This window comes from Salmo salar, chromosome 12 (genome assembly GCF_965601325.2).
Source record: "Salmo salar chromosome 12, fSalSal1, whole genome shotgun sequence".
NCBI classification, from domain to species: domain Eukaryota; kingdom Metazoa; phylum Chordata; class Actinopteri; order Salmoniformes; family Salmonidae; genus Salmo; species Salmo salar.
In genome coordinates, this window is record NC_138302.1 from 94,421,806 (window position 1) to 94,441,645 (window position 19,840).

General features: G+C 42.1%; 1 protein-coding gene across 2 annotated transcripts; it reads right to left on the reverse strand.

Annotated features, from left to right (window-relative positions):
* Positions 1–1,895: 1,895 nt before the first annotated feature.
* LOC145859570 (uncharacterized) lies at positions 1,896–13,838 on the reverse strand. 2 transcript variants are annotated; one of them, XM_082959483.1, is made up of 5 exons: positions 13,529–13,838; positions 13,114–13,229; positions 7,440–7,649; positions 3,130–3,190; positions 2,473–2,876 (listed from the first exon to the last, which is right to left on the reverse strand). In XM_082959483.1, exons 1-4 carry the CDS (start codon positions 13,650–13,652, stop codon positions 3,170–3,172), a joined length of 471 nt encoding a protein of 156 aa, XP_082815609.1. In that variant the 5' UTR covers positions 13,653–13,838; the 3' UTR covers positions 2,473–2,876; positions 3,130–3,169. The 2 variants fall into 2 exon arrangements, with proteins under 2 accessions (XP_082815608.1, XP_082815609.1); XM_082959482.1 differs by having other exon boundaries at positions 1,896–3,190.
* Positions 13,839–19,840: the final 6,002 nt, after the last annotated feature.

The following is a 19,840-nucleotide window of genomic DNA, read 5'->3' on the forward strand; positions in this document are numbered from 1 at the left end:
CTGCCAGGGGAAAACACCTTCCCAAAATAAGCGCACTGAAAAAAAAGCGCACGGGGGCCCGGCAATATAATGGACAATAACAGCTTACACTCGCAACTGTCCTGAGTGGACAATAAACAATCCCGCACGAGAACCCCAACTGAAAATACACACTAAATAACCCCCCACTAATGACAAACACAAAACAGGTGCGGGATAGACAGACAAAACCAAAAGACACAGAAACAACGATCGGTGGCAGCTAATAGGCCGGCGACGACGACCGCCGAGCGCCGCCCGACCGACGAGGGGCGCCACCTTCGTTAGATACTGTGACAGTGTAGGTCTAGTGAAACAGGCAGGGAGATTGTGTGCGACTGTGGTGGTCAGCGAACCCTCAATTTTCTTGCTCTTAGCCCTGCGTGGCATCAACTGTACCACAAAAGCATGCTGAAGTGCCAAAGTTGATATCCACTTTTATAAAAACAGGGACGCTGCTGTTATTATTTGTGGTCGTAAACATTCTTTAGAATAAATGATATGAGGGAGGAGGGTTTGGACATGTAAGACACCTTGAGTTGGAACAGCCCTTCCAGTACATGTAAGACACCTTGAGTTGGAACAGCCCTTCCAGTACATGTAAGACACCTCGAGTTGGAACAGCCCTTCCAGTACATGTAAGACACCTCGAGTTGGAACAGCCCTTCCAGTACATGTAAGACACCTCGAGTTGGAACAGCCCTTCCAGTACATGTAAGACACCTCGAGTTGGAACAGCCCTTCCAGTACATGTAAGACACCTCGAGTTGGAACAGCCCTTCCAGTACATGTAAGACACCTCGAGTTGGAACAGCCCTTCCAGTACATTAAGACACCTCGAGTTGGAACAGCCCTTCCAGTACATGTAAGACACCTCGAGTTGGAACAGCCCTTCCAGTACATGTAAGACACCTCGAGTTGGAACAGCCCTTCCAGTACATGTAAGACACCTCGAGTTGGAACAGCCCTTCCAGTACATGTAAGACACCTCGAGTTGGAACAGCTCTTCCAGTACATGTAAGACACCTCGAGTTGGAACAGCCCTTCCAGTACATGTAAGACACCTCGAGTTGGAACAGCCCTTCCAGTACATTTAAGACACCTCGAGTTGGAACAGCCCTTCCAGTACATGTAAGACACCTCGAGTTGGAACAGCCCTTCCAGTACATGTAAGACACCTCGAGTTGGAACAGCCCTTCCAGTACATGTAAGACACCTCGAGTTGGAACAGCCCTTCCAGTACATGTAAGACACCTCGAGTTGGAACAGCCCTTCCAGTACATGTAAGACACCTCGAGTTGGAACAGCCCTTCCAGTACATTAAGACACCTCGAGTTGGAACAGCCCTTCCAGTACATGTAAGACACCTCGAGTTGGAACAGCCCTTCCAGTACATGTAAGACACCTCGAGTTGGAACAGCCCTTCCAGTACATGTAAGACACCTCGAGTTGGAACAGCCCTTCCAGTACATGTAAGACACCTCGAGTTGGAACAGCTCTTCCAGTACATGTAAGACACCTCGAGTTGGAACAGCCCTTCCAGTACATGTAAGACACCTCGAGTTGGAACAGCCCTTCCAGTACATGTAAGACACCTCGAGTTGGAACAGCCCTTCCAGTACATTTAAGACACCTCGAGTTGGAACAGCCCTTCCAGTACATTTAAGACACCTCGAGTTGGAACAGCCCTTCCAGTACATTTCAAACTGTGCCTAAAGGAATGTTGTTTGACTTCTTTTAAAAAACTCATTGATTGAAATGTCTTTCACTGAATAGAAGCAGGCTGAGCCCTCCTACAGAATGAACCAAATGCAGAACAATGACAATATAAATAGTGTTCATTATCACACCAGAACACTGAGGCAAGGCCCTGAGACTTCACAACAAAGCTCCATGTTTTATTAAAACAAGAAAGACAGAATTACACACAACTAGGCACAAATGTACAATTGAAAAAGTTAAAATAAAACCTTATCTACTTTCTAATTCCCTTTGGTCCATTTACACATGGTGGTGCTGTGCATCTTTAATAAAGGTGAAGTGACTGTAAATGGTATGAGTCAGAGTTAACATTGAAAAAATGCTGACTTTGACCAGAAGCACTTTGTACTACTGGGGTTTCCTCTACAAGCTCTGAGGAAGTCCACAAAACTATAAATAACTCTTACCTCTCAGTTGCTTAACACTAATTTGTTTTCTTAACGCATATCATATTTAAGACTTTTTCCTTTTACTCAAATCAAGACTAGCTAACAGCAGCAACACACACATTTAACAAACTCATACATTGATTTGTTGAGCAGAGCTAACAATAAGCATGTTTAACAAGCACTGAGTGATTGAGGATAAGAGCATATTAGAAAACATGGTCAAACAAGTCATAAAGCGTTTCAGGTTACATTAATGGATGCATGAATCAGTGACGGTTCACTTTCAAGTATTTAAGATCACAGCTTCGGTGATTACATGGACTTTTATTGTGAGTCATTTTATTAGGTCAAAGTTGATTCTCACATTAAATGAAACATGGTCCATCGGCTTAAAAATGAATGCTTGTTGTGATTATCTGGTAACCTGCTTCTATTATTTAGGAAAAGGCTTCAAAAGTACAAAACATTGCAACTGAATTTTGTAGAAAAACATATATTGCTTGTTTTGAGAATGTGATGTAGATGTAGAAAATGCCACGGATTGCAATACGTCATGATTCCAATATGCAACGTTACTTCAAATGCAGGCGCCCATTGCTTATAGGATGGGACGGTCAACAAGTCGGTGGCGACGTCACATTCTGCTGATAGTGGGACGCAGTCTCTTCCTCGAAGAACCAACTTAGGGGAAGTGAAGTGGGAGTACAACTGGCAAGTTCAAATGGCCATGACAAGAAAGAAAGAAAGAAAAAAGAAAGTAAGAAAATAAGATGGAGAAAGTAAGAACATAAGAGGGAGAAAGTAAGAACATAAGAGGGAGAAAGTAAGAACATAAGAGGGAGAAAGTAAGAACATAAGAGGGAGAAAGTAAGAACATAAGAGGGAGAAAGTAAGAACATAAGAGGGAGAAAGTAAGAAAGAGGGAAGACTTAACAGATATACAGACTTAAGGAGTTCAGACCTCATTGTACAAAAATGTGGATGACATCTTCTCCATGTTTTTATGTCATAGTAACTTGATCCTGAAAAACAACCAACAAAACAAAAGCATAATACATGAGTTATTAAGGGACTGAAACAGACTTCATGGGTACTCGGACAGAAAAGGAACTGAATTCATGGCAGACTGCCTCTCTGCCAAAGCAGGTATAACCTCATGCCAGGTATGATACAGGTTTACTGAGTCACCACAGCCTCAAAACTTGCAATCAGTATAAATCTGTTTAATAGAGCAAAGTCATCACAGCTTCTGAATAGCAGGCGATAAAACAACGTTTCTTTAGCTGGGTTATAAACACGACAAGGTGAAAACTTAACACTGAGACAATAGTCTGTTTATGTCTATGACCTTCACAATGGTGACAGTCAGCTCTACATGTTGGGAGCTGGCCACATCTTGCTAGCTCTTTAACACCAGTACAATAATAGCTAACAGCAGCAGATTTAAACAGCTACAGACAGTATCTATGAAAAGGAACAAAACAGGAGTGCTGCTGAGAGTCAAAATGTGAGAGTAAATCTCTGAAGTGGTTCTGTGGAAAAGGCCTTGTTTAAACTGCTTCAGAGTTAAGGACAGCTTAGTGAAGTTAAGCAATGAAGTCTCAGCCTGTCTGACGTAAACTGCTCGCGTCCTTCAGAAATGCACAGTACTTCCACTGGCAGGAAAATAGAGTGAACTGAAGCAGGTAATCAGTAACTAAATCTAATACACCTGTCAGACTGACATATTCAGACCCCTTCCCTTTCAAATTCTGTTACATTACAGCCTTAATTTCATCCATTTTAGAATATGTGTTTTCCTCAATCTACAAACAATACCCCATAATGACAAAGTAAAGTTATTTTTAGAAAATGTATAAAAAAAAAAAAATGAAATACCTTAATTTAAGTATTCAGACCCTTTGCTATGACATTCGAAATTGAGCTCAGGTGCATCCTGTTTCCATTGACCATCCTTGAGATGTTTCTACAACTTGATTGGAGTCCACCTGTGGTAAATTCAATTGATTGGACATGATTTGGAAAGGCACACACCTGTCTATATAAGGTTCACAGTTGACAGTTCATGTCAGAGCAAAAACCAAGCCATGAGGTCGAAGGAATTGTCCGCAGCGCTCCGAGACAGGATTGTGTCGAGGCACAGATCTGGGGAAGGGTACCAAAAAAATGTAAGATCCCCAAGAACACAGAGGCCTTCATCATTCTTAAATGGAAGAAGTTTGGAACCACCAAGACTCTTCCTAGAACTGGCCAAACTGAGCGATCGGCAGAGAAGGGCCTTGGTCAGGGAGGTGACCAAGAACCCGATGGTCACTGACAGAGCTTTAGAGTTCCTCTGTGGAGATGGGAGAACCTTCCAGAAGGACAACAATCTCTGCAGCACTGCACCAATCAGGCCTTTATAATAGTGGCCAGACGGAAACCACTCCTCAGTAAAAGGCACATGACAGCCCGCTTGGAGTTTGCCAAAAGGCACCTAAAGGACTTTCAGACCATGAGAAACAAGATTATCTGGTCTGATGAAACCAAGATTAAAAACTCTTTGGCCTGAATGCCGAGCGTCAAGTCTGGAGGAAACCTGGTACCATCCCTACAGTGAAACATGGTGGTGGCAGCATCATGCTGTGGGGATGTTTTTCAGCAGCAGGGACTGGGAGACTAGTCAGGATCAAGGGGAAAATGAACAGAGCAAAGTACAGAGAAGTCCTTGATGAAAACCTGCTCCAGAGCTCTCAGGACCTCAGACTGGGGCGAAGGTTCACCTTCCAACAGGACAATGACCCTAAGCACACAGCCAAGACAACGCAGGAGCCAAGACAATGCAGGAGTGGCTTCAGAAAAAGTCTGTCCTTGAGTGGCCCAGCCAGAGATCAGACTTGAACCTGATCGAACATCTCTGTAGAGACCTGAAAACGGCTGTGCAGCGACACTGCCCATCCAACCTGAGAGTTTGAGAGGATCTGCAGAGAAGAATGGGAGAAACTCCCCAAATACAGGTGTGGCAACATTCTGGTGTCATACCCAAGAAGACACAAGGCTATAATTGCTGCCAAAGGTGCTTCAACAAAGTACTGAATAAAGGGTCTGAATTAGGGATGCACGATATATCGGTGAACATGTCTAGTTTAACGCACCGATGTGTAAAACCGATGTCAAAGCTAACTTGCATACCTAAAAAACGTAGGTACATGATGTAATAACAGCACGTAAAAATGTGCGCAACACAGCATTCCTAAACTAGCCCACAATGTCTGCTGTGTGGATCGAGCAGTCATTTGAAAGAGTAACAAAATTTCAGCGAGACAACTCAAAAGGCGAAATCCATTAAAGCCAAGATGATGGAATTCATTGCCCTTGACAATCAACCGTTCTCTGTCGTGGGTGATGTTGGCTTTCGCCGACTGGTCGAGCACCGGTACACACTACCAAGTGCGCTATTTTTCAGATGTTGCCCTACCAGAGTTACACAGTAATACCGTCACTGCTATCAGCTTCACAACATTCATACTATGGAACGCCGTTTGGGTCTTTTCGTGTCAAAAAAGATAGTCATTTTCATTATTCTTAGCAATTATTTAGGAATCCTTGTGAGTAAGCATTAGCTGGGTTTACACTTGTTCGCCTATTGAAATTCAGTTCATGAAAATAAATAGCTAACGTTAGTCAGCAACTTAACCCTGTTGCCCAAAGCTAACGTTATAAGCAGCCAGCTAGCTTCATCTGGCTAGTGAGGCTCGACCGCACCGGGTTATGTGTTGTGAAGCTAGCCACAATAAGGATTAGGCACAATAGTGGAATTTGCGGTTTGCTATCAGAATAAAAGTATGTCATTGACAGTAATGCAAATGAATACAAATAATAGAATTATGCCATAGTTATTTTGAAGGCTAACCGCAAAGTCCGCTATTGTGGCTAATCCTTATTGTGGCTAGCTTCACATAGATGGGTCCGACCACCATTAATCAAATAAGAACTGTCTTGTAAATTAGGGTTATTTTAGATGACACCTAGCTATTTAGTTAGCTAGCTAACTATAGCTACTGAAACAGATGTTGTGTTATTTGACGTGTATCTTTTTTGACACGCAAAGACCCAAACAGTGTTCAATAGAAATCCTGGTTGAGAATGAAACTACTGAACAACGAAACAACACAGCAAGTAAATGAAAGAAATTCGTTTTCATTATGTTTTACTGGTAAATTGGGACATACGTAAATGCCAACAAAGTAACATTTGTCAGTGTGGTGTGTAACCTTTATTTAACTAGGCAAGTCAGTTCACAACAAATTATTATTTACAATGACAACACGGACGACGCTGGGCCAATTGTGCGCCGCACTATGGGACACTCAATCACGGCCGGATGTGATACAACCTGGATTCGAACCAGGGTCGGTAGTGACGCCTCTTGCACTGAGATGCAGTTCCTTAGACCGCTGCGTCCATGTGTGTGTTAACTATTTAACTGTACTAGAATGCTTAAATATCGGTTATCGTTATCATTTGTTTGGCAAAGAAAATATCGGATATCGTATTGGCCAAAAATGTCATATCGGTGCATCACTAGTCTGAATACTTATGTAAATGTGATCCGTTTTATCTTTTTAATAAATTTGCTAAAAATTCAACAACAAAAAAAAGTTTTTGCTTTGTCATTATTGGGTGTATTGTGTATAGACTGATGAGGGGGAAAAAAAATATTTAATACATTTTAGGGTAAGGCTGTAACGTAGCAAAATGTGGAAAAAGTCAAGGGGTCTGAATACTTTCTGAATGCGCTGTATCATCGGAGATAGTACTGTCACTAGCACCATCACCACTGAGTACAGGAAATATTGCCATGTGTACTAGAAACGGTACCATTACCATCACTGCTGCTACACCCAGCAGGGTGGGTGGGTTGAGAGTCACCATCAATACCACTGGGATTACCACTGGTAGCAGTGGTACTATAGCAGTGGTATTACTATAATGTTAGAGCAGTCCATTTGTCTTCAAGACAAAGTCAACACACAAGCGTGTCTTGATGAAAGTGTAAGCAACTAGTGTAGGCAAATAGAAGCTAAGTTAAAAACAGATGACTTTTTTTCCATGCAAATAGCTGTGCACTGTCATCTTGTGACTAAGCATTTCCTGTACCATCTGCAATGATGCTTTGTAAATGCCAGTAAGGCCCAGGCAGCATTGCAATAACCCCACCCCGTCATAAAATACATGCCTGAACATGTCCTGAGGGTTTACATAAATCATGGATATTTATTTGGTACTCACCCATCCTCCCTGCTGGTTGATCCAGCCTGCCAGCCGGGTGTTAATGAAGGCAGCCATACAAGACTGGATGGTGGGTCTAAGGTCAGGACAGGTCTTCTTTATGTACAGACCCAGGGCCATGGAGGCCCTCAGCAGCTGCATCTCAGGGGCCACCTCTGCTCTCTGGGCCGCACAAAGGCTGTCCACGCTACGCGCAAATTCCTCTACCGCCTGGGGAGAGAGAGGGGGAGGGAGGGGGGAGGACAGGCTGTTACCCTCGAACTCCAGGGCGTGGTCCTTTTCACAATGATTCTGTAAAAGCATGTCTCAAGTTGGGATTCTGCCCTATATGATAGTTCAGCCCCAGTGCTACAAAAATTCAGAGGAAGTATTACACTATTCTCATATCCTGTTCTAACTGGTCCTTTTATTGAGTCAAAAATGTTGCATAGTGCTTTGTGGGTTGTTTATTCATTTTATTTACTCTTAGGCCAGAGAAAATTGATTCACTGTTTAAGGATCCCCCCCCCCAGAAAAGTGAGGCTTAAAAAAAATATACATTAAGTGGATAAAGAATAACAGTACTTTACCACATTGTCCTAGGCTATATGGACACAAAAAATAAGATAAATATTCAATTTCAGACAGATTTTTTGATTATTATTATGAAAATTCAAATGAACATTAATGAACATTATTCACATAGGACGTATAATAGAATTCAATATTCTATCATATTCAAAAATTATTGGAAAAAAAGTAATGCATGAATGTATTATCAGTTCCTTAATCCACTTAAATGTATAGCCTAACAAATTTAAGAATGATTGACAATAAATAATTGTAATCAAATTAAAATGATGCATAATAATGAGTTCAATACCTGAATGCATCTCTATAGGCTAGGCGTTCACAAAATATTCATACAAATATGGTTAGGCCTCTCATAGAGTAGGCCATGTAGAAAGAGGGTCAATCAAGGTAGGTCTGCCAAATTAATGTAGTACTGGAAAAAATACCTAAAACCAGCCATAGAGTATAACCATCATCATCAACAACAACAAAATAAATGTAGTTTATACAATTAGAAGCATCAATCTATACAGATCAACCGTGACTAAATTCGAGCCCAGTAATTTTGCTCACCGCATCCTCCTTCGATTGTCTCGTCTGGCTGCCACAAAAAGCCCCCCCCCCCTGCTGATCTGCACAAAGTGTGTGAGTGCCTCTGGCGATGTACTTTGCTTGACGTGCCAGCTGTTCTCAGCGGCGCATCATCACTGGTGTTATTGGTTGGCCTACTATTACTGGTAGTACCGGTAAAATGTAAGTTATGAATCGCAAATCACCATACAGCTGACACACTTCGATTTCATAAATCATTTTGACTTCAATTTGGTTGTCCAAAATACTATCAGCTTGCACTGCGTCTTTGCTGGTGAATGCCCTGATCTCTGGCCAGTCAACTGGTTAAATTATATTGTTGTTGCGTCTATTAATCGCTTCTAATAGATCTGAAAATGATGCAATAACCATGAATTTAACCGACTGTTTGTTTATAATGAGGGACTTCCCACGTTTAACCTGGACACATAAATATTAGGAATTTGACGGCATGAGAGAAATGAAACCTCTGCATGTCGCCTGCAGGTGCGAGCGTGTGTGTTTCACTGTCCAATCCGAGGCTCGAACGTGATCGGAGGCTGTTTGGTCTGTTTGGCATCAACTTGGGAAAGCCTCAAGGGAGAGCGGACAGTGCATTATAAACAAAGAGCCGCATATATTGGCCCAAAAATAACACAGATTTTGTTTTGTTCTCGGGGTGTGGAGAAAAGTGAGGCAGGACATCTGTTAAACAGTAATTCAACTTTGTCCGGCCTTACCAAAGAACCTAACCACACACGCCACACATTTCTAAGTTCCGCGTCTCTAGGAAATGAAACAACCATATTAGACACCAATGTGTGATTCTGCACTGACAGTGCCTTTACACAATTTCTAAACTACTACCAAAGAATTTAATGTAGCCTACGTTAGTACGTTTGGAAGTCTCAAATGTTCGACAAACTGGAGAAGTTCCTTATGTATACTGAACAAAAATATAAATGCAACATGTAAAGTGTTGGTCCCATGTTTCATTATCTGAAATAAAAGATCCCAGAAATATTCTATATGCACAAAAAGCTTAATTCTCTCAAATGTTGAGCAAAAATGTGTTTACATCCCTGTTAGTGAACACTTCTCCCTTGCCAACATAATCTACCTGACAGGTGTGGCATATCAAGAAGCTGATTAAACAGCATGATAATTGTTTTATTTTATTTAACTAAGAAAGTCAGTTAAGAACAAATTCTTATTTATAATGACGGCCTACCCCGGCCAAACCTGGACGACGCTGGGCCAATTGTGCGCCGCCCTATGGGACTCCCAATCATGGCTGGATGTGATACAGCCTGGATTTGAACCAGGGACTGTAGTGACGCCTCTTGCACTGAGATGCAGTGCCTTAGACCACTGCGTCCATCGAGCGCCCCATCATTACACAGGTACACCTTGTGCTGGGGACGATAAAAGGACACTAAATGTACAGTTGCCACAACACAATGCCACAGTTGAGGGAGCGTGCAATTAGCATGCTGACTGCAGGAATGTCCACCAGAGCTGTTGCCAGAGAACTGAATCTTAATTTCTCTACCATAAGCCACCTCCAACGTTGTTTTGGAGAATTTGTGTTGCAGTACGTCCAACCGGCCTCAATCGCAGACCACGTGTAACTACTCCAGGCCAAGACCTCCACATCCAGCTTCTTCACCTGCGGGTGAGACCAGCCACCCGGACAGCTGATGAAACTGTGGGTTTACACAACCAGAGAATTTCTGCACAAACTGTCAGAAACCGTCTCAGGGAAGCTCATCTGCGTCCTCGTCGTCCTCTCCAGGGTCTTAACCTGACTGCAGTCCGGTGTCGTAACCAACTTCAGTGGGCAAATGCTCACCTTCGATGGCCAATGGCACGCTGGAGAAGTGTGCTCTTCAGAGATGAATCCTGGTTTCAACTGTACCAGGCAGATGGCAGACAGTGCATGGCGTTGTGTTGGCGAGTGGTTTGCTGATGTCAACGTTGTGCACAGGTTACATTATGAACAGGAATAAGCTAAGAACAACAAACACAGTTGTATTTTATCGATGGCAATTTGAATGCACACAGATACCGTGACGATATCCTGAGGTCCATTGTTGTGCCATTCATCCGCCGCCATCACCTCATGTTTCAGTATGATAATGCACAGCCCCATGTTGCAAGGATCTGTACACAATTCCTGGAAGCTGTAAATGTCCCAGTTCTTCCATGGCCTGCATACTCACCAGACATGTCACCCATTGAGCATGTTTGGGATGTTCTGGATCGACATGTACGACAGCATGTTCCAGTTCCCGCCAATATCCAGCAACTTTGCACAGCCATTGACGACGACTGGGACAACATTTTACAGGCCACAATCAACAGCCTGATCAACTCTATGCGAAGGAGATGTGTCGCCCTGCATGAGGGAAATGGTGGTCACACCAGATACTGACTGGTTTTCTGATCCACGCACCTACTTTTTTTTGTAAGGTATTTGTGACCAACAGATACATATCAGTATTCCCAGTCATGTGAAATCCATAGATTAGGGTTTAGTTTATTTATTTCAATTGACTGATTTCCTTATATGAACTGTAACTCAGTAAAATCTGTGAAATGTGTTATATTTTTGCACAGAGCAAAAGATCTCGAAAGTGAAACACAAACAGTAGCATTGCTACACTAGGTTGGACTACTGCTATAGTCTGACTCAGTTGAGAGTGTACAGAGTTCAATTATGGCAGCAGTGAGTCAACAAGCTAGAGTTCTTCCTAGTTGCCATGCAGGACTTGTAAACACCTGCATTATGTCTGAGGAACAGACAGGTAAATAATAATTCTAAATTGAAACACTTCCTGGTTCAGAGTGTTCCATCTGTGTGCTCTCCCATCATGTGATAATGAAACTTATCTAACCCCACATTATCACACACTTCAATAGGTACCACTATTTCGACACCTGTAACACCAACACTATACACATCTGTCTAACTATTTAACTAAGCCAATGGTTGTAGTGCAGGCTGTATGTAGGCCCCAAACAGGAATATTGTGGGGTTTGACAAGGCATTATTGTGTGTGTGTGTGTGTGTGTGTGTGTCATATTATACAACGGGTGGGTCTAATCCTGAATCCTGATTGGTTAAAAGCGCACTCCAGCCACTATACGGCTAAATCTATGACCTTAAAATGCTTATTTACTCTGTTCCATCTGACTGTGCAATCAACTCTCTCACCAACACAGGCAGGGAAGTTAGTAACTTGATCTCCACTGTAAAAAGCATCTACACATTATCTCAAATTTCTTTTAAACTAACATTTCGTTTGCAACAGCGGAGATTTGTATAAACCGTGCTGTCTGTCTCTCCGATATTTGCAAAATTGTTTCAATATTCAAATTCCATCTCCAACTATAGTGATAAATGTGTAACGTTAGTTGTTGGGAAGAGAGAGAGGCAGGCAGCGTTTCTCAGCCAGTCGAAATCCTGAATCAGCTGGCATAATGTTTATGGAAATATACAAAGAAATGTAAATTGAAAAAAGGTCAAACAAAACGCAGCTAGTTTGCAGTCTTTCCAGCTTCAGCTTGAAGTGATTGTGTTAGCTGTGCTGTTCAGCTCCTCTGAACAACAGTGTCCTAACGAGAGAGCACATGTCTCTGCCTGGTGAAATCGCGCATCATTAGCTCATTGTTATGGATGTATCCAAATAAAATGTCACTAGAAAACAACAGTTTAAACAAATGCAGCTGTTGTTGTTATTCTGTCTGCACTGTTTGACGTGACTGTACATTAGCCCTAGTTGGCAAGCAAGGGATAACCACGAAGCCAGCCAGTATGGCAGAACGACTGGGTCACGTCCATAGATTCAGAACTAAGACAACGACTGGGTCGCGTCCATAGATTCATAACAAAGACAACGACTGGGTCGCGTCCATAGATTCAGAACTAAGACAACGACTGGGTCGCGTCCATAGATTCAGAACTAAGACAACGACTGGGTCGCGTCCATAGATTCAGAACAAAGACAACGACTGGGTCGCGTCCATAGATTCAGAACAAAGACAACGACTGGGTCGCGTCCATAGATTCAGAACTAAGACAACGACTGGGTCGCGTCCATAGATTCAGAACTAAGACAACGACTGGGTCGCGTCCATAGATTCAGAACAAAGACAACGACTGGGTCGCGTCCATAGATTCAGAACAAAGACAATGACTGGGTCGCGTCTATAGATTCAGAACAAAGACAATGACTGGGTCGCGTCCATAGATTCAGAACAAAGACAATGACTGGGTCGCGTTTCTGGCAACCGAACCAATAGAACAAACGACCAGCCGGTTTGGGTCGCAACCCTACATTTGTTTCGGGGCTAAATCTTGTGGAAAGATGAAATAGTATGAATAGAATAATGAAAATATATCAATCATTATTTGAATATGTTGGTAACCCGTAGTAAAAAAGTGATAAGCCTGTGTTTGGAGGATATATTACGACGGTTCGCCGGGCCTAGACGAACAACACCAGTGCCAATGTATGCTCCTAACACGGCCTCAGAACAGTAAGCTTACCTTGTCTGCAACTGCTTCTTGGAGTTTTCTGATATGAGGCTGGATAAACGTAACATCAAAATCATCTGCAAGTTCCCTCAGTTTATCAGCTATTAAAACTGGATCAAACCCGTCATCTGCAAAACACATCAGGTGATCTGTTTGTCATTCATGATCTGGGATCAGTTTATCATCCCCAAAATCCTAATTTTACTGTATGATTAGGGTAGAAAACAGTGGCAGTTACTCAATCTTACTCTCTCCAGTCTTACTGACGAACTTCGGTTCTGGAGGAGATCCAACCCAACAGAGCATTGAAAAACAAATTCCGATTCAAAAATAGGAAAACCCTAGCCTCCTGTTGAGTAGACTGTGTTTCAATTAAATAAACATAATATGCCTGAAGAAATGACAGTTCTCATTGTGAAATTATTACCATCTCCAGGTCCATCAGACTCAATGCCTCCGTCCCCCGTCCGATGACATACTGGCTTCTGCTCCTCTTCAAAAAAGCAACTAATAATATCAAATGTCTGTTGTTCTATATCTCTAGGAGACATAGTTAAACACCTTCAACAGCGCCCGTGAAACGGGAGACAGATAATTTATGTCGACGGTTCCTCAATCGTGACTAGACGAGTAAACGCGGCACGCCTAGATCTCATCAACCGGTGATATGGACTTGCTCGACATTGCAACCGACTAACTGATCTACAAACCACCTTCCATTATAAATAACTACTCATTATTATTTGTATATCAGTCAGTCACAATTTACCCATGATACATTACGTTTTTAATCTTCTTTGATGAGGTTTAACGGCGGTTGGCATCCAATAAATGTTGCATTACCGCCCCCTGTTAGACTGGAGTTTAACTCCCTTATACTTTGCTAAAAAAATTAAAATAAACAAATACTCTACCATCTAACACTATACTCACAAATTAAAAATAAAAAGAACACCACCCTACTCCACTATTTAAATCTATTTAGTCCTACCTCAGTCCAACAACCTGAAAGGAGGTTGGACTGAGGTAGGACCACTTACATGCTGACCAGAACGGACACATCGCATGCGCGAGCGTTGCAAAATAAATGTAGAAATCCATGTTATTCAATTATTGCCTCTCCCATCTCCTCATTGGTTTATAGAAGCGGGTACCCACGTGCCATCTCCTCATTGGTTATACCCACGTGGGTTTTGCCGGTCGTCATGGTAATAGTATGAAAGTTTAGATGCAAATCACCATATAAGTTCAAAGATGAAAAAGCCTGGAAGGAGGAGAGATGACTAGAAACGATTCAGATTGACCGGTTTATGTGTGGATTAATTGTTGGAGTAGAGGACCTTGTGCATTTCAGGTAAAATAACAACTCAATGTTTATATCCCAGGACATTTGCAAGCAACAGCAAGCTAGCTAAATAGGACAAATTAGCTAGCATGTGCAAGCTAGCTAGCTAAATTGCCATACATGTTTAATGCTTTTCGATCTGTCCCCAAATGAATGTAATTGGTTCAGAGTTTGTTTTGATAATTTAACTTGCATGTCGTGATCGCGTTTGGTGTGGGGGGACAAAATACATCTATGCACGATGGCGCATGCGCACAGCCGGTTTGGGTTCCGTGTGTAACTCTTCTGATGTCAAGTCTTGCACACCAAAATACCTCAATGCAGCTGCCACCACAACCTCAATTTTCTGCGACTTACGTTCCATCTCTGCAGTACAGTTGATAACCATTGGTATAAATGCTAAAAATCCAATCTTAATTTAAACATAGATCACTTGTTGGCCTATTCATCTGTACTGGTACAGATCTACTACTCACACCACTCCTCTCAGGATCCCTTGACCCATCTTCCTCTACTTTTTTCACTGCCTCAGCATATGACAACTTCTGCTCTACTCTAACCCTGGAAACCTCAACCTGCCACTCTCACACTTTCCCCAATGCTACACATTCCTTTGTCTCATGCCCTTCTACACACTTTTCACACGTAGGAACTTCCCTCCTACACACTGCTGGCAAATGCCCATAAGCTTGACACCTGTAACAACGTAATGTATTCGGCATAAAAACTTGTACAGGATAACGTATATATCCTAACATCACTTTGTCGCCACACTGTCTGCGTTGCACCAAACGACAAGCATCACAAACACCGAGAATCTTCTCCTTCAGTTGGGTCAACTTCCACATTTACCTCTACCCCAGTAATCACTCCTTTCACATTTACCTCTACCCCAGTAATCACTCCTTTCACATTTACCACTACCCCAGTAATCACTCCTTTCACATTTACCTCTACCCCAGTAATCACTCCTTTCACATTTACCTCTACCCCAGTAATCACTACTTTCACATTTACCTCTACCCCAGTAATCACTCCTTTCACATTTACCACTACCCCAGTAATCACTCCTTTCACATTTACCTCTACCCCAGTAATCACTCCTTTCACATTTACCACTACCCCAGTAATCACTCCTTTCACATTTACCTCTACCCCAGTAATCACTCCTTTCACATTTACCTCTACCCCAGTAATCACTCCTTTCACATTTACCACTACCCCAGTAATCACTCCTTTCAAATTTACCTCTACCCCAGTAATCACTCCTTTCACATTTACCACTACCCCAGTAATCACTCCTTTCACATTTACCTCCACCCCAGTAATCACTCCTTTCACATTTACCTCTACCCCAGTAATTACTCCTTTCACATTTACCTCTACCCCAGTAATCACTCCTTTCACATTTACCACTACCCCAGTAATCACTCCTTTCACATTTACCTCTACCCCAGTAATCACTCCTTTCACATTTACCTCTACCCCAGTAATCACTCCTTTCACATTTACCACTACCCCAGTAATCACTCCTTTCACATTTACCTCTACCCCAGTAATCACTACTTTCACATTTACCTCTACCCCAGTAATCACTCCTTTCACATTTACCTCTACCCCAGTAATCACTCCTTTCACATTTACCTCTACCCCAGTAATTACTCCTTTCACATTTACCTCTACCCCAGTAATCACTCCTTTCACATTTACCACTACCCCAGTAATCACTCCTTTCACATTTACCTCTACCCCAGTAATCACTCCTTTCACATTTACCTCTACCCCAGTAATTACTCCTTTCACATTTACCTCTACCCCAGTAATCACTCCTTTCACATTTACCTCTACCCCAGTAATCACTCCTTTCACATTTACCTCTACCCCAGTAATCACTCCTTTCACATTTACCTCTACCCCAGTAATCACTCCTTTCACATTTACCTCTACCCCAGTAATCACTCCTTTCACATTTACCTCTACCCCAGTAATCACTCCTTTCACATTTACCTCTACCCCAGTAATTACTCCTTTCACATTTACCTCTACCCCAGTAATCACTCCTTTCACATTTACCTCTACCCCAGTAATCACTCCTTTCAATGGCACCCTTTTCTTGAGAGCAAAACCATTCACATGTCTTGCCCCCATTCGTTTAACGCGGAGCACCTTCTCCCTCTGACCAGCAGAAACACAAACAATTATCACAAGACCATTTCTGGTTCCCCTCACCGATTCCACAGCACCCAACTCTGTTTTCACCCACCATGAAACCACAAATGAATCAGCCAAAAGGCAAGGGTCCACTTTTTCCAAAAACTTCACTCCTACTGTCACAGACTCATCTTTATGCTGACCCTCGGTGCCTCCGGCTCCGAAAACTTCACCACACCTACCACCTCCGATACTTCGACCTCATTCACTTCCATTTCTCCTCCTGTCTTCAACTCACTCTGTTTACACTTTCTACCGTTCTTCTTTAACAAACCATCTCCCTTTTTTCTGCCATTTTTTTAACCGACTCAAGCTCACCTTCTTCCTCCCTCTCTCTCTTAGACCTCCTCTGCCTCTCTTTTTCCCTCCATTCCAAGTATACATCTCCTTATGATAATACTGTACTTCTCCTGACATACATCTTGTTATTGCCTTTTCAAGTGACGTCATTTAACCGGCTGTCACAATCTCCGTCCAATCAGCAGGAGCCCCTCGGGATGTCGGCCTTCTTTGCCTTCGGACAAAAAAACGGTTTTGATCCTCTCAAACACAGCCTTTGTATTCGTTCTCAGTCTTGCATATCCTCGCATCCTCTATCCTCGCCTCCTTCTCAAAACCCATTGGAGGAGAAGGTCAGAGTGGAGGGACCTCTGGCTTTCAAATCAAATCAAATTGTATTGGTCACATACACGTGTTTAGTAGATGTTATTGTGGGTGTAGCGAAATGCTTGTGTTTCTAGCTCCAACAGTGCAGTAGTATCTAACAAGTAATATCTAAGAATTTCACAACATATACCCAATACACACAAATCTAAGTAAAGGAATGTAATTAAGAATATATAAATATATGGACGAGCAATGTCAGAGCGGCATAGACTAAGATACAGTAGAATAGTATAGAATGCAGTATATATATATATATATATACGAGATGAGTAATGCGAGATATGTAAACATTATTAAAGTGACTAGTGTTCCGTTTATTAAAGTGGCCAGTGATTTCAAGTCTATGTATGTAGGCAGTCTGATGGCCTTGAGATAGAAGCTGTTTTTCAGTCTCTCTGTCCCAGCTTTGATGTACCTGTACTGACCTTGCCTTCTGGATGATAACGGGGTGAACAGGCAGCGGCTTGAGTGGTTGTTGTCCTTGATGATCTTGTTGGCCTTCCTGTGACATCGGGTGCTGTAGGTGTCCTGGGGGGTAGGTAGACCGCACCACCTTCTGGAGAGCCCTGCGGTTGAAGAGTCACAAGAAGGGTCTACCTGCATCCGCGTTTATTACAAGTTGTGCCCATTGGCTGCTAGCTATGAGGGGTGATCAATGCCAGTTATAAGGAGGAGCTAGCGATTCTTGTGGATAATTGAACTGACAGCCGTTTTGCACATTGTTTCGCTATGGTTTTAGTCATCAATCTAGGAAGAGGGCAATATTTTATTAATGTAGTAGTGTGTCCCCCCTTAGAAGGCTATGACCTTTGGCTTTCACCTGGAATTGTTTATTTATGTCTGAGAAGAAAAAAAACTTTTCAACCCATATGATCTATTTCATTTATTCAACCTTTATTTAACTGGGATAGTCAGTTAAGGCCAAATTCTTATTTACAATGATGGCCTATTACACAAAAGTATAATAAAAAATATACAAATATGATGATTTTGATGGGTTCTGACTCCTAAACTTGAAATATTGTTAATGATCAGGTATCCTATGGAAATTAGGAGTGCCATAGTCTGGTTACTACAACAGAAGTCAATGGTTATCTGTAGGAGGAATGTATATGGTGGAGGCAATTAAGCTTGGAATGTACTGAGTAAAGGAAAGGCAATCACATGGTTGCAGCCACTGATAAGATAAGGGTGGATAGATGTGGTTTAGTGAGGAATGGAGGTCAGGTCACATTAAGGGAGAAGGAACAGTTTATTGCCCGCATCACTTAACTTAGCTTAGCAATAAAGATGTAATGTTTTGAGGGAAGGAGAAAACTTCACCCAAATTGGGGTATATATATACTACCACTGGTGGAACCATGTCTTTGTATTATGCAGCTGGATGACCCAGTGGGTGGATGAACTTGGTTAAAGCTTTTATAATTGTCTATTTAGAACCTAACAATACAATCAAATAAATGTTAAGGTTCATAAAAATACAACTCCAAGCTAGAAGTATCAGGACACTTAGAAAGGTAGTTCTAACCTTAAATATGACTGGGAGAAGTGTCAAGAATAAGAAAGCAATATATTCCATAGTACACTAGAACACAGCAAACATGAATAACAGTCTAAACATAGCTGAGGGCAATTGAGCAAAATGTCCACTAGATGACAGCAAATGGACCTATCACGACCCTATAGGAAGGGTGAGAAATCCATATCTTCATTTAAACCCGGGTATTTAGTGGCCTGTAGTTTGTAAATCCAAAAACTTTCCCTTTGGTATAACTGTTTAAGACGGTCCCCTTTTCTAATAGAGGCCGGAACATGATCAATACCCATAGCTTGTAGGGAGGTAGGGTTGCCATGGTGTAAGGACTTGTAGTGCCTTGCCATGGGGTAGTCTTCATTGCCTACCCGTATGGCGTACTTGTGTTCCACTAAGCGGTCTTTAATATTTGGGCCATTTAAACAGCGTGCATCCCTCCTATAGACAAATGGAGAAAGGGCTATGTAAAGGGCTCCCTTTTATCGTTCTGAGCATATGCAATGTGTCTGCCTCCGACGTAAAACAAATGTTTGACTTCCACACAAAATTTCTTCTTTATTTATTTTAGGTTTAAGGAAGTGTATAGGTCGCATTGTTTATAATAGAGCTATGAAAGCTATTCAGCGATTGCTTTGCCATGTCTGTGCCATTAAGCAGTCGAGCTGGATAAAAAAAAAAATCTAAGTCCCGCCCCTTTGACCTAACGTTGCAGTGAAGTGATATAAGTGGATGTAATGATTCAGCCGACCACCAGAGGGAGACAAATACACATTTATTAGACAAAGGACGTTTCGATTGGTCCTAGGAAGGTCTGGATGGTTGTCTTCTGACTTATAATCAATAAAATAAGTCACGTAAACATATACAGTACCAGTCAAAAGTTTGGGCACACCTACTCATTCAAGGGTTTTTGTTTATTTTGACTATTTTCTATGTTGCAGAGTAGTGAAACATCAAAACTATGAAATAACACATGGAATCAT

What these genes read in the sequence shown, in the direction of transcription:
- LOC145859570 (XM_082959482.1), bottom strand. Translation starts at nt 13,652, where the DNA reads ATGTCTCCTAGAGATATAGAACAACAGACATTTGATATTATTAGTTGC. An exon ending in AAGAAGCAGTTGCAGACAAG is followed by an intron (nt 7,650 to 13,113) that starts GTAAGCTTACTG and finishes CTCTCTCCCCAG; the next exon opens with GCGGTAGAGGAATTTGCGCG. An exon ending in TCAACCAGCAGGGAGGATGG is followed by an intron (nt 3,191 to 7,439) that starts GTGAGTACCAAA and finishes GTTGTTTTTCAG; the next exon opens with GATCAAGTTACTATGACATA.